The 13,418-nt window shown below is 56.6% G+C and overlaps 1 protein-coding gene across 1 annotated transcript; it reads left to right on the forward strand.

The window, feature by feature from the left end:
- The first annotated feature begins 273 nt into the window (after positions 1-273).
- On the forward strand, positions 274-13,011 carry Ghrhr (growth hormone releasing hormone receptor). The gene is made up of 13 exons (XM_076863770.2): positions 274-330; positions 3,649-3,751; positions 3,859-3,966; positions 4,598-4,695; positions 5,745-5,842; positions 6,555-6,687; positions 7,939-8,092; positions 8,375-8,435; positions 8,941-9,010; positions 9,720-9,811; positions 10,451-10,580; positions 11,201-11,242; positions 12,886-13,011. The coding sequence occupies exons 1-13, from the start codon at positions 274-276 to the stop codon at positions 13,009-13,011; spliced, it is 1,272 nt and encodes a 423-aa protein (XP_076719885.2).
- The last annotated feature ends 407 nt before the right edge of the window (positions 13,012-13,418 follow it).

Here is a 13,418-nt window from a genome sequence, read left to right on the forward strand (position 1 = left end):
TAGAGGCAGCGAGGAAGAGGTGGGGCTGGAGCTGCGCCCCTCCCTGCAGAGGACATGGAGTCTCCCCCAGGACTAGGGCTGAGTGGGGGAGAGTGTGCTGCAATCTTGGTGAATATTCAGGGGATGTGTCCCTGTGGCTGGCTCCTGCCTATGCAAACAGTCACCTGGGAAAGGGAAGCAGACAGTCCAGTGGCAGTACCAGGGAACAGTGGAGGAGGGAAGCAGGACAGTTCAAGAAGGCTGGCTGGAGAGAGCCCCTGCTGAGCTCCAACCATGGACAGCTGGATGTGGGGTGCCTGCATCCTCTGCCTGCTGAGCCCATTAGGAGTCGTGAGTAGCCAGCCCAGACCCTCCTGCCTCTTCCATGGGTTCCAGATCTGGGAGCCATGGAGCATTGGGGGGCCCAGCTGGAGATCCCTTTGTCCTTCTGCAAGGCAGGAGTCCTTCCCTGTGGCTTGGAGAACTTCTGATTTTGCTGGCTCCCTCCTACCTGTCCCTTCCCGGGCATTCTGCTCTGGCTACTAACAGTCCTTCCTAGGGTCAAGCCTAGCTCACTTCCCTGTTGCTTCTCCCAGGATCTGGCTGGGCCCTCTGGGGGGTCACAGAGGCTGGCTGCCCTGGAACCGGGGCTACAAGATCAGGCCCTCCCCTTCACCACCCCAAATCTGCTCTTTCTCTAAGCCAGGCAGGCCGGCTGCTTCCACACATTGATGTGGATGGTCCCTGTGATGGTCCCAGACCTTCCCCATCTCCATGACTTCTTCAACCATATTCCACTTTGGTGGCCTCCTTTGCAGAGGGTATGGCCAGGGACCTAGTGGGGCCTGGACAGTTAGTGCCCACCAGCCGTTCCTGTTCTGATATTTAGAGGACTCTTCCTGTCATGATGCCCAATCTGGAGAAGCTTCTGGCAACCAACTCTTGCTCCCAGGCCTCAGAGACTAGAGCATGGGAACACAGGACAGAGAGCCAGCCCTGATGTGCTACAAGTTCCCAGCTGCTCTTCCGAGTCACTGCGAGTGACAGCAAGGACTAGGAGGAGAGTCACGTAGTCCGGAGTGGGGCCTCACATGACTGAGGGCTTCTCCTCCCTTACCTTGTCAGGGGGCTGTCACTTTCCTGAGCACCTCTCTAGGGCATCTGGACTTAAGCAAACAGGCTTTTTCATGAATCCTGGAACCCTGAAATTAGCTGTGTGACCTGGAGAAAGTCCCCGCTCCTCTTCCTGAGGCTCCCTTGTCTCTTTTGTAAAAGAAAATTCCATCTGTTAATCAGGGCTTTGCACTGAGTGGGATCTGATTTGTCGAGGGCTGAGCATGGGGTTGCAGCATGGGTCCCTTCTACTACTGGCTCCTACTGGGGTAGGGGACCTCCCCTTCCTCCCAACTGTGTGTGCTCAGCAGTAAAAGCTTTCTTTTTAGGAGAGTACCCTAGACCAGTGGGGGGTCACTCAGCAGCTGGAATGTGCATCAGTATCGGGACTAGAACTAAACCATTGTCTCCCAGAGCGGGCTCCGGTCCCCAGGGCCCCAAGGTGAATAGCAGTCATTGATGGGGAGGCCAGGGGTCCGGGGTGACGGATTGTCCCTTTAAGTGGGTAGGGATCAGTACGGTGTGAGTGGGGTGATTCAGCAGGAGCATTTGGGTAAGTGTCAGCGTAGATCATCTTTTCAGCCCCATCTCTTCGTCCCTCCCTGCAATCTCCACCTGGCAGCTGGCCCTCCCTTGGGCTCCCCTGAATTTGCTCCTTCTCTTAGGCTGCCTATTCATGCTTTGGGTGGAAGGCTGTTCACCCTGGGCTCTGGTTCCTTTGGCCTCAAGAGTTTCCTACACAGACCACAAGAAGATGTCCTAGGAAGGGACAGGGGTTGCAGACAGTGGAGGAGGAAGGACAGAGATTGACACTTTCAAAGTACTGCAGGGTGACAGGATGTAAGAAAGTCACTCTTATGTATTTAGGGCTCTGACCTGTTGGTAGTTCAGTTTTCATTTTCCTCCAGTCTGGGGATGGAGAGTGTTAGGAATTCTTGCCTTTGACTCCCAGATCCCTAGAGAGCTAGGCAGTCTCAGAGCCACCACAGATTTCTGCACATGCATGGCTCCATCCTGCTTGGTCTCCTATTGGTTGAGGAGGCACAAATTCAGAAATATTGCTAGATTTCCAGAAAAACAACTTGTTTTCCAGATTCCAGAGAGCATTCCCTGTGGTCACTGGCAAACACCAGATTCTGGGAATCATCCAGATTCTGGGAGGCTCCTAAAGCTGAAATCCTTCATGTGTCTAAGCCACATGGGAAGGCAATTATCTTTCCATCCATAATCTCACCCACACACCCATCCTGATATAGCACCTCATTCATCCACCAGGCATCCAACCATCTATCTCTTCATCTGTCTGTCTGTCTTCATCATTCAGCACAGCCATCATCCATCCATCCATCTATCCATCTATCCATTATCCACCCATCCATCCATCCATCCATTACATTCATCTGCTCCTTCACTTTAGCATGTACCTGTCCATGTGCTGATTCGTTCATCTATACACTCTCTATTTTTTTTTTTTTCTGGTGCTGGGGATAAGAACCCAGGGCCTTGTACATTCAAGGCAAGCACTCTACCAACTAAGTTATATCCCCGGCCCCATCTGTACAATCTCTGACCTTCTATTTCTATGCATTTACTTATTCCTGAAAGCAGAGCCTGAGACAAAGATCAAAGTCAAACATGGTTTTCAGTGGACTCAGATGGAGGTATTTGGTGGGTCTGCATTTCTGGAAACTGCAGGGGAGAGTCCCTTCCCTTGCCTTTTCCTTGGCTTGTGGCCCCTTCCTTCATCTTCAGAGCCAGCAGTGTGCAGCTGTGTAGTTTCTTTTTTCTTTTTATTTTTTGGTGCTGGGTATTGAACCCAGGGCCTTATGCATGCATGGCAAGCACTCTACCAGCTGAGTTAGATCCCCAGCCCCAGTGTAGTTTCTTTACATCTCAATCTGTCCCCCATCACAACTCTGCTGACTCTGACCTCCTGCATCTCTCCTATAAGGACTCTAGTGACCACACAGGCTCACTCCAATGATCAAGAATATCTCCTTGTCTCAAGATCCTCCACCCAATCACATCTGCAAAGACCTTTCGCAATGTAAAACCGCACCCTCGTGGGCTCTAGGGATTGGGATGTGAACATCCCTGGGGGCTACTGTTCTGCCTCCCAAGGTAGCTGATGCAGACTTGCTTCAAAGGAGCAGGAGGGCAGAGCGGGGGCAGGGGGGAGGAGGCAGGGGGAAGGGGCAGGGGGAGGGGTGAGAGGATGGAGAGGGGTTAACATAAGGAGGGAAGAAAGGCTATTATAGGGAGTGGCCTGCTCACTGCTGTATCTCCAGAAGCATTTTGTTGAATGTGTCTCAGAACTTAGTTCCCTGGGACGGAAAGGAGAAGCATCTGTCCAGACCTCTGTCCCTCCATCCCACCTTCCCTTCCTTTCATAGGTCTGAGCATCCATCCAATACACGTGGAAGTCCCGCGATGCAGGCCCGTGTTTAGGATGGAGCCCAGAACTGAATCAGGCTTCATTTCTGTCTTCAGGTCATTTGAGCCAGGACTCAGAGGAGCACAGGTGGCTCAGCTCATCCTGTTAACTCTTTCCTGCAGGTTCTGGGCCACGTGCACCCAGAATGTGGCTTCATTGCCCAACTGAGAGAAGACGAGAGGGCCTGTCTAGAGGCAGCAGAGGGGATGCCCAACACCTCCCTGAGTACGGGGCCGGGGGGGGCGGTGCTATCCCCAGGTCCCTTACCTCCTCCAGCCTGGCTGCTCAGCATGCCGCACCTTCTACCCTGTGTCTCCTGTCTCCCTGTCCAGGCTGCCCTAGGACCTGGGACGGGCTGCTGTGCTGGCCGGCGGCAGGCTCTGGCGAGTGGGTCACCCTCCCTTGCCCTGCTTTCTTCTCTCACTTCAGCTCAGAGCCCGGTGAGGACCCTGGGTGGGGTGGTGGAGGGAGGTTTCATCTGAGGGGGTGGTGACCCATCTCTGGCTTCGGGGCCAGGCAGACCTGGATCGGAATGCCACCCTTCCTGCTTCGGCATGACCCTGGGCAAGTCCCTCCACCCTGGTCCCCTACTCTCTGAACAGGAACAAGACACTAACCTCACAGGGGGAGGGAGGACCAGAGGGTGGAGAATGGGAGTACTGGCCTTGGGGCCTGGCATCAAGCACATGTCTCCAGCTGTTAGCGGGAGAATAGCAAGTCTGTCTCCCTGGAGATGCTACCCGCTGTCTAGGACGAGCGGGGGATGGGCACCTGCTGTTCTGCCTCACTTTCTCTCTGGAGTGGACAGTGCCTCCAGGATTCTTTCCTACTCCACTAACTCACCACTCTCTGCCCCTCAAGGGCACCTGGGAGGCCACAGAGGGGAGACCCCAGCTAGGTAGCAGGCAGGCTGGACCCAGAACCCAGGCCTCTCAGGGACCTCACCCTCTCTCTGTCCCCAAGCGCAGCCTGTGCAAATGCTACCAGGGGCATCAGATGCTCCAGAGCTCCTCCCGTCCCTCCTGGGGGGAGGGGGAGTGCTGTAAGCAGAGCCTCTTGCTTCCCTCCCAGGGGCTGTGAATCGGGACTGCACCATCACCGGCTGGTCAGATCCCTTCCCACCGTACCCCGTGGCCTGCCCTGTGCCCTTGGAGCTGCTGGATGAAGAGGTAAGAGGCTCCTAGCCTCTTGGAGGAAGGGTGGTTATGGACATCTGTATGGATGACAGACTGCACAACTGGGCGTCTGCCATTCTCATTGCCATCGGCTGGAACATTAATTACAGCAGTCGCCCAGCAGCAGGCAGTGAAGAGTCGGGCAGAGGAAAGTTGCTTGCTAATGTGCTCAAGGGTGACACATGGGCCACTTTGCTTGGAGGGAGTGGGGCGTGGGGAGGCAGATGGGAAGGCTCCCATCTTCTTGGCGAGCCTTTCTCTGCCCTCCAGAGAAACGAAAGCTCCTAGAAGCACTGGGCCAGAGACTCCCCTCCGTGGTCCTCCGTCTGTGGGGCAGTGTCTGTAGGGTGTGGGTGAGTGGTGGGTGGGGGGGACTCAGCCCGGACGTGATGGCAGAGACCTCCAGTTCCAGACCACACAGCCCACACTGCGCATAGAGCAAGGCGCTTTGTCCACACTCAGACCCCGTTTCTCCTGCCTCAGCTCTGGAAGTCAAAGCAGGCGTGTGACCATGTTTCCAATGAAAGAACTGCATCAGAGAGGGGCAGGAGCTGCCTGAGTTGCACAGGAGAGCTCAGATGGGGGCTCCTTCTCTTGCCTGCACCCTCCATCTCAGGGCCTGGGAGGGACTCTGATTGATCTGAACACTTGGGCATGGAAAGAGCTTGTCCCTGCCCGCCCATGGCTGTGCCTCGCTGCCCTGGCTGTCCCCTTTGTATGGGGACATTGTGTTCCCAAGCTGGTGAGCACACTGGTTGTCAATAAACAGCCAATTTCCCCTTGGGCTTTTGTAATGCCCCGCGGATGGCTCTCTGCTGCTGCCTCTCTGTGCCCCTAGAGCAGCCATGGTGCTAAGCATCTCAACCCTCACCTCCAACATCAGTAGGGCGGCGGGGGCAGGCTGCAGCCAAAGCCTCCAAGCACCGAGGAGCTTCCTGTGGTGCCCAGGGCCCTCTGCCCCAGATGGGGAGGGCTGGGGTGGAATCACTCATCACCGAGCCTCCCTTCACCAAAGCCTGAGACTTTGTCTCTCCCCTTCCCAGAAATCTTACTTCTCTACAGTGAAGATCATCTACACCACGGGCCACAGCATCTCTGTTATCGCCCTCTGCCTGGCCATTGCCATCCTGGTTGCTCTCAGGTTTGCCATCCTCACCACCTTCAAGAACCTTCAATGGCTCCCTGTTGCCCAGAGGACCGAGGCGGATTCTTTGCCTGGCAGCCAGGAGGTGCCCAGATCTAGGCATCCTGTCTGTTTCTGACCTTCCCTGCCCCTTCCCCACCACGTGGACCATGTCTTCACACCAGAAGCCCCTCCTCCAGCCTTGGCTCCTGGGGAACGCGTGGTGGCAACACTGACATCTGCCCCGAGTTCAAAGCCCTGCTTCCATCTGCTTCCGAGGATCCTCTTTGCCTCCTGTGTTCAGAGTCTTTCTTGACTGTTCCCATCCTCTGAGGCCTTTTTCTGTTTTAATGACTCTCCGGTGTTCAAAGTCTGAGTCCCACATGGGCCTGCGCTGCCCTCTGCTCTGGGGCTGAGTCTCTGGTCACCAGGACACGCCCACGGGCAGTTCGCTGCCATCTCTGCCACTGCTACCCCGACTGGAGCTCTCTGAAGGCGGTGATTTCCTCTGTTCCTGCCCCTCTGCTGCGCCCAGGGCCACGGTTGGTCACCTGAGCTGCAGGGCTACAGCTCCAGGTCACCCGCTCCACTTATTTCTGCTTGACTTGCTTGGATTCGTGCATCTCCCGCCAGCCCAGTCCAGCCCAGCCAGGCCCCTGTTGCAGGAAGCCCCAGACAGGTGCCCTCGCCCACCTGACCTCCCGTTCCTCATCTCTCTCTGTCCTTCCAGGAAGCTCCACTGTCCCCGGAATTACATCCACACCCAGCTGTTTGCCACCTTTATCCTCAAGGCGGGAGCAGTGTTCCTGAAGGATGCCACCCTCTTCCACAGCGACGACACCGACTACTGCAGCTTCTCCACGGTAAAGCCGGGGGGGGGGGGGAGCCTAGGGACCACTGTGCCTGCCCTGTGGGCAGAGACCTCCTGGCCCATGGCAGAGCCGGAAAGGGCCCCTCCCCATCCTGCCCCCAGCTCAGGCCCCCTCCCCAAGCCCTCCCGGGACCACCATGCCCATCCATGCCCCGGCTCATCCTCCCACCCCACTCTGAGTCCACACTCCTTTCCATGGTCCACCCGCCATAGTTTTTGCTCTGCCCAGCCTTTCCTTTCTCTCCATCTCATTTCCCTACCTCCTCTGTCCATTTGTGGCTGGGCAGAGCTGGGTCCCTTCTTCCAGAAGCACACACAGAGCTGGGGACAGAATGCACACACAGAGCTAGGGACTGCCAGGCAGAGAAAGCTGAGAGCTGGCAGAGAATGAGAGAGGGCTTCAGGGAGGAGCTGGCTTTGGAGCTGGGGCAGCCGCGACAGGGAGATGGGGAGGAAAGACATGTCAAATGGAGGGAGAAGTATGGACATGCTCTCAAAGGACAGGAGAGCTGACACATGGCCACGAGGCCAGAAGTCCTAAAGGGCGGTGGAGGAGCGGGGAGAGGCTACCCTCTGCCCTGGGGCTGAGTCTCTGGTCACGGGGACACTCCCACAGGCTACAGAGGCTACAGAGGGAAGCTGGGTACAGGGCTCAGGCTCAGCATCTGTAGGGTCTAAAAGTATACGGAAATGAACAGAGAAGTGCACGAAGAAACCTACGAACAATCTGAATTAATTAATGGAACAATGAATAATTGAAAATAGTGAGCACTTATTATGTGCCGGGTATTACACTAAGTGCTTTAGATGTATGGTCTCCTTTCATCTTCAACACGCCTTGAAGACCGAAGCATCACTTCAATCCCATCTTTGTCCAGGAGGGGAAACTGGCAAGGCTGCCCAGCAGCACAGTGGGGCAGCTGGGCCTGAACCACGGCCCCTTGGGCCCCAGCAGTGATGCTGCAGTTCACCCCACGCCCCGCCCCTGACAGGGGTTTAAACTTGAACCCAGCCTCTCTGGATGCCAAATCTGTGCTCTCAGCCACCACGTGACACCACCACAAGCCCTCTAGGGAAGCGCAAGCAGTCCCATGGCCCAGGCTATGGGGGGTGGGGGGGTGCCTGGAGGTTCAGGGTCTCCTGGGCAGAGCTGGGTCCCTCCTTCCAGAAGGAGGTGGAGGAGATCTGGGTGCTGGCTGCAGCGGGGTCTCAGCTCTAAAGCACCCAGGTCCCCTGTCCCCAGGTCCTGTGCAAGGTCTCTGTGGCCACCTCCCACTTTGCCACGATGACCAACTTCAGCTGGCTGCTGGCCGAAGCCGTCTACCTGAGCTGCCTCTTGGCCTCTGCGTCTCCCAGCTCAAGGACAGCCTTCTGGTGGCTGGTCCTCGCTGGCTGGGGTGAGCACCTGGGGCTGTTCCGCACCCTGGGGGAGGAGGAGGGCTGGGAAGGCCCAGGGCGCTCACACAGAGGCCCTCCCCACGGTGGGGGTGACTGCAGCCCCGAGGGGAAGAGATGGGCCACAGTCCTCCACCAGGTGTTGGCGAGCAGGACTGGATCCCTGGACCCTGGGCCCTTGTCAGGTCTGGCCGTGGAGGCCAGCAGTGGTGGTGGGAGGTGAGGGTGGATCTCAGAGCCAAGGATGCAGCCCCCCTCACTCGGGTCTCCTCTGCACCCCACAGGGCTTCCCATGCTCTGCACTGGCACCTGGGTGGGCTGCAAGTTGGCCTTCGAGGACATTGCGTGAGTCTGAGCAGCCTCCTCATTTCACCCACACCTGGGGATCTGGGGTGTGGAGAGGACTGTCAAGGGAAGCAGCCCTTCTCCACCAGAGTAGGGAGAGAAGGAAGAGGAGTTCTCAGTGTGGGTGGGGCTGGGGGGTGGGGAGATATGTCTGCAGATAACCCAGAAGGGGCCCAGATTGCCAGGGTGTGGGGCTGAGGGGGTTGGGGGTGTGGGGCTGTCAGTGTGTCCTCTGGAAGTTTATGGGCCACCAGGACGAATGTTAGAGAAGTCCCTTCCTTCAGGTGAAGAGAAAGGCTGAGCCCAGCCCCAAGTTCCAGAACCACGGAGGCTTCTCTTTAGAAGGCGGCCTATGTGTCTGAAAAAGAAGAAAAGGTGGGAGGGAGGTGGGGTGAAAGACACCAAGGAGAGGAGCCCAGGAGTAGCAAGCGGAGACAGGAGCGGGGTGCATAGGTTCCTGCAGAAAGGGAGCGCCCCCATCAGCCCTGGCCTGCCCTCTCCCTAGGTGCTGGGACGTAGACGACAGCTCCCCCTACTGGTGGATCATCAAAGGGCCCATCATCCTCTCTGTTGGGGTCAGTTCCTGGGAGCCAGGGTCCTTTTGCTTTATTCAACCAGCCTCCTTGGGTCCCCCAAAGGGCTGAACACAGCAAAATGCAACAGGAAACACCTCCAGGCGGGGAATCGGGAACCCTGGGTCCCACCTCCCCCTGTGCAGATTCTCTGGGCGTGGGGTCCCTGCCTCAGAATCAGATTGGTTGGAAGAGGGACTCCAACAACATGCTTGCTTCTAGCTTGGAGTCTCCATGAGTCTGGGGTGCTGCTGGCTGCTGATGACGCGCTGTGGGGCGAGAGGCAGGGGTGGGGTGAGGGGAAGCCTGTGCAGGGGAACAACCACCCCAGGCTCCCACTTGTAACATGGAACGGACAGGTCTGTTTGTGTGGCGCTGGGGGGACGAGTGAATTTTCCCCAACTTAGCAAATTGTGCAAAGTGATGGCATCTGCTTTGAGACAGAGAAGACTCAGAAGATACTGGAGGCAGGTGACAGGGCCTACCCCTCCCACCTTTGCTGCCAGGTCTGGAGAGGGAGGGGACGTAAACCTTTCATGTCCTCTGAAGACTTCATGTGGGAGCCCCATGATCTGGGCACATCCTTCACTGGCACATCCCCGTGTCTCAAGCATTTGGGGTTTCCTGTCCCCAAAGGGGCTAGGGTTCCTCCTTAGGCCACCCAGTGATGCCCCTGACTCTTGCCCTCTCTCTTCCTGCACCTCGTTTCCAGGTGAATTTTGGGCTTTTTCTCAATATTATCCGCATCCTGCTGAGGAAACTGGAGCCAGCTCAGGGGAGCCCCCACACCCAGTCTCAATATTGGTACCTTAGGGGGTGGCGTGGGGGTGGGGGTGCGTGCCTGCACACACACCAGCTCATGCACCTCATGCTGTGTGTGTGTGTGTGTGTGTGTGTGTGTGTGTGTGTGTTGGGGGACCCGAGGGAGGGCACAGAGGAGATTCCAAGCGGTTCTGTCTCGTCCAGCAAGTGCTCACAATCCCAGCGCTCTCCTCTTTCCTATGTCCTCAGAGACAATAGATCTTGTCCCTGCCTCCAGGAGACCACAGCATTGGAAAGATGGGGGCCTCCAAACAGCCAGTTACCATGCCAATTAGGTGGAAGAGAGCGGGGATCCATTTCTTCAGGGGCCTAGAGATGGGGATCTTTCTAGACAGCAGAGAGGGCGGAGTCAGGGAAGATGGCCTGGAGGAAGTGGTCTTTGAACTAGATTTTGAAAGATGCGTGGACTTGGAATAAAATGGGATAAGAGACCTTAGCAGAGGGTCCAGCAGGCTCCAGAGCTCCAGAGTAAGGAATCCCAGCACAAGTGCGGGAGGATGGGTGTCCCAGGTGGCCGGTGCCCAGGGTGGAGTGGGGACGCTGTGGCAGTGCGAGTGGGCAGAGCCCACGCCGCAGTTTCTGACCCCAGCCGTGGGCACCTCGTGTTTGTCTTCCCTGCAGGCGCCTCTCCAAGTCGACGCTTCTCCTCATCCCGCTGTTCGGAATTCACTACATCATCTTTAACTTCCTGCCCGACGATGCTGGCCTGGGCATCCGTCTCCCCCTGGAGCTGGGACTGGGGTCCTTCCAGGTGAGGGTCCCCACAGATACTTTCTTCCTCTCGGGTGAGGACCACTACTCTTCATCTGTTCAACTACCCCCCGTCCATCTTCCATCCATCCCTCTATCTCCCTGTTCTGTCCATCTGCCCACCCACCCATGCATACATTCATCTCAGCTATTCAACATTCACTATGTGCCAGGTTAGGTGCATATTAATAAAGGAATTATTAATAGGAATCAAGAAAATCAAGAAAAGCTGGTCAAGGTGTCACAAACCTTCCATCCCAGGGACTCTGGAGGCTGAAGCAGGAGGATCCTAAGTTTGAGGACAGCCTTGGCAACTTAGAACCTTTCTCAAAACAGAAAATAAAGGGCTGGGAGTGTAGCTCAGTGATAGTGCACCCCTGGGTTCCATCCAGGTCAGAGAAATGGGCTAATAGCACCGTCCGGGCAGGCTTGCTACAACAATGATACAGAACAGTGTGCCTGGCAAACAGTAAGTGATGAATGCATCTAAATTCCCCTTTGGCAAACTCCTAGCCCAAGCTGCATCCTGGGGGTGGTGGGGAGAGGGTAGTAGCAAGACTGTGGAGGCCTTGAGGCCAGGCCAAACTGTTCTTATGGAGTCCTTCCTCTTTGGTCCCACAGGGATTTATTGTTGCCATCCTCTACTGCTTCCTCAACCAAGAGGTATGTGATTCTTCTGGCTCTTCCTTGCTTATTGAGCTCCCACTGCCACTGAACCTAAGCTCCCCCACTCTCCCCAGCTTAGGCTGACTCCTGTGATCCTTGACTCCCATGATCCTTTGTGGGAGTCTGTGCTGAGCTCCTTGATCAAGCGGAACCTGAATGCTTTCTGTAAATATCATTCACCCATTCCTCCTCTGAGCGGGGCCAGATTCTACTGCCTGTTCAATAGGAGGGAGAAGAGGTCCTTCAGGGGTCAAGGGAGAGAGGGGGAGGGAGCATGCCAGCTCCAGGGAGAGATGGTCAGAGAGAACAGACAGAGGAGTTGAGAGTCAGAGGCAGACCTATGGAGACCTAGGGACACAGAGTCAGATTCAGCCAGAGACAGAGAGGAAGATCCAGAGCAGAAGGTGGGAAACACAGAGCAGCTAGAGGAGACTCACAAGCGGACCAACCAGAGATGGAGGCAGACACGAATAGACAGCCCGGCTGCTGTGCATATAGAGGCACGGGAAAATGGCAGGCGGGAGTGAGGGGCACCCGGAAGACCCTGCGGGTTTCTGCCCTTAGGACAGTTTTGCTCTAGGGAGAGATGGGAGAATCTAGCTCTGAGAGCCAACTCCAGTCCCCTAGGCTGGGTGTGTGGTCGGGGTCGCGGGCTCCCCCTGGTGGCCATGGGTTTGCCTCGCAGCCCTGCTTCTGGTGGAGAGCAGGCTGCAGGTGCCCCGTGCCACTGCCTACCCGCACCTCTGCCCGCTGATGCTCCCTGGGCTCCCAGTCCAGCCTCTCTGAGTCCCCCGAGCCTTACCTGGAGTCTGGAATGTAGACCCAGGCCTGCAGCGTGAGGGTGTGGCGGTTGGTGGGGGCTCAGGGCTTCCTGGAAACCCGGGATGGGGCTGAGGGGTAGCCTCTGCGGAGGCCAGTGGGGTCTGAGACAGGAGCTCCCACAGGTAGTCCTGGAGCGATCTAGCCCAGGAAGCAGCGCTGGGGACCGGACGCCGCTGGTGATGGGGAGCTTACTACCCACCAGCAGTGCTCTCTGTCTTCAGGCAGCTGTGGGGAGACATCTGCACCCCCTTTTATCTTTATCGCAGCCCCAGCTCGGCTCTGCCAGGCAGGTCCAGTCCCTCAGCCCCCAACAGTCCCTCTGAGATGTGAAGATACAGACAGCACCCACCTTGCCGGGCCCCACCCCTGACTGCGTTTCTTTCATTTCTTTCAACTGCAGCCTCCCACAGAGCTCTGAGTTCTGTCTCCCTTCAGTCATGGCCTCAGGACAGATTCCCACATTTGAGCTCACAGAATCCAGCCTGGTGCAGGGGCGATTAAAGTCACCCAGGGAGGACAGAGTAGTAATTTGGCAAGGATACTCAAGAAAGCACCCATAGGTGTCTTTAACTGGACCCAGACATAGGCAATGCTAAAAGGCAAAGAAAGAGCTTAAGGCAGTGGTCAGCAATACTCAGAGGAAGGAGGAAGCAGTATTCTCCAGGGGCGGTACTGGGCATTACCTGTGGTCAGCTGTACCTTCTGCTGCCCTGTGTGTGCTTTTCCTACAGGACCTCTCCCTGCACCCCCAGTCTCATTGGGGTGAGCAGTGGAGTGGCCATGGGACCTTCCTAACATCCTCTCCCTTATCCCTGGAGGTGAGGACTGAGATCTCACGGAAGTGGCATGGCCATGACCCTGAACTGCTGCCAGCCCGGAGGACCTGTGCTAACTGGGCGATGCCTTCCCGCTCGGGGGCGAAGGTGCTGACGTCTATGTGCTAGGTGGGCCACACGGTGCCTGGAGTCCATCCCTGAACTGGGGCAGCTACTCACCAGCCTCTGGAGGAGCAAGACCATCCTTCCTGCCTCTGGGCTTTTCTCTAGGTCCTTTTATGCCATTGCTAACTTCCTTGATCTGTGTCTCTTCCCAGTAGGTCCTCTTCCTCAAGTCTGGGGCCACAGCCCAAGGCTCCGAGGAGCCCATAAACTTATAGCTGAGTAGATACATGCTCCAGTGAACAATGTGCCTCTAAAGGGGAGAGCGTCTCCATCCCCTATTTGAATTTCCGGTGCAGAGTTGCATTTATCATTTCTGGGTTCATCCTGCCTTATCAGCATTTGTCTCTGCAGGGATCCTCATGTTTTATTAATTTTAAAAATGGATTCTCTCTGTTCCCACCCCACTCCCA

Source organism: Callospermophilus lateralis, chromosome 1 (genome assembly GCF_048772815.1).
Source record: "Callospermophilus lateralis isolate mCalLat2 chromosome 1, mCalLat2.hap1, whole genome shotgun sequence".
Taxonomy (NCBI): Eukaryota; Metazoa; Chordata; class Mammalia; order Rodentia; family Sciuridae; genus Callospermophilus; species Callospermophilus lateralis.

Coding starts and splice junctions, on each gene's coding strand:
- Ghrhr (XM_076863770.2), top strand. CDS start 274: ATGGACAGCTGGATGTGGGGTGCCTGCATCCTCTGCCTGCTGAGCCCA. Junction 9,812..10,450: donor CACACCCAGTCTCAATATTG/GTACCTTAGGGG, acceptor TCTTCCCTGCAG/GCGCCTCTCCAAGTCGACGC. Junction 10,581..11,200: donor TGGGACTGGGGTCCTTCCAG/GTGAGGGTCCCC, acceptor TTGGTCCCACAG/GGATTTATTGTTGCCATCCT.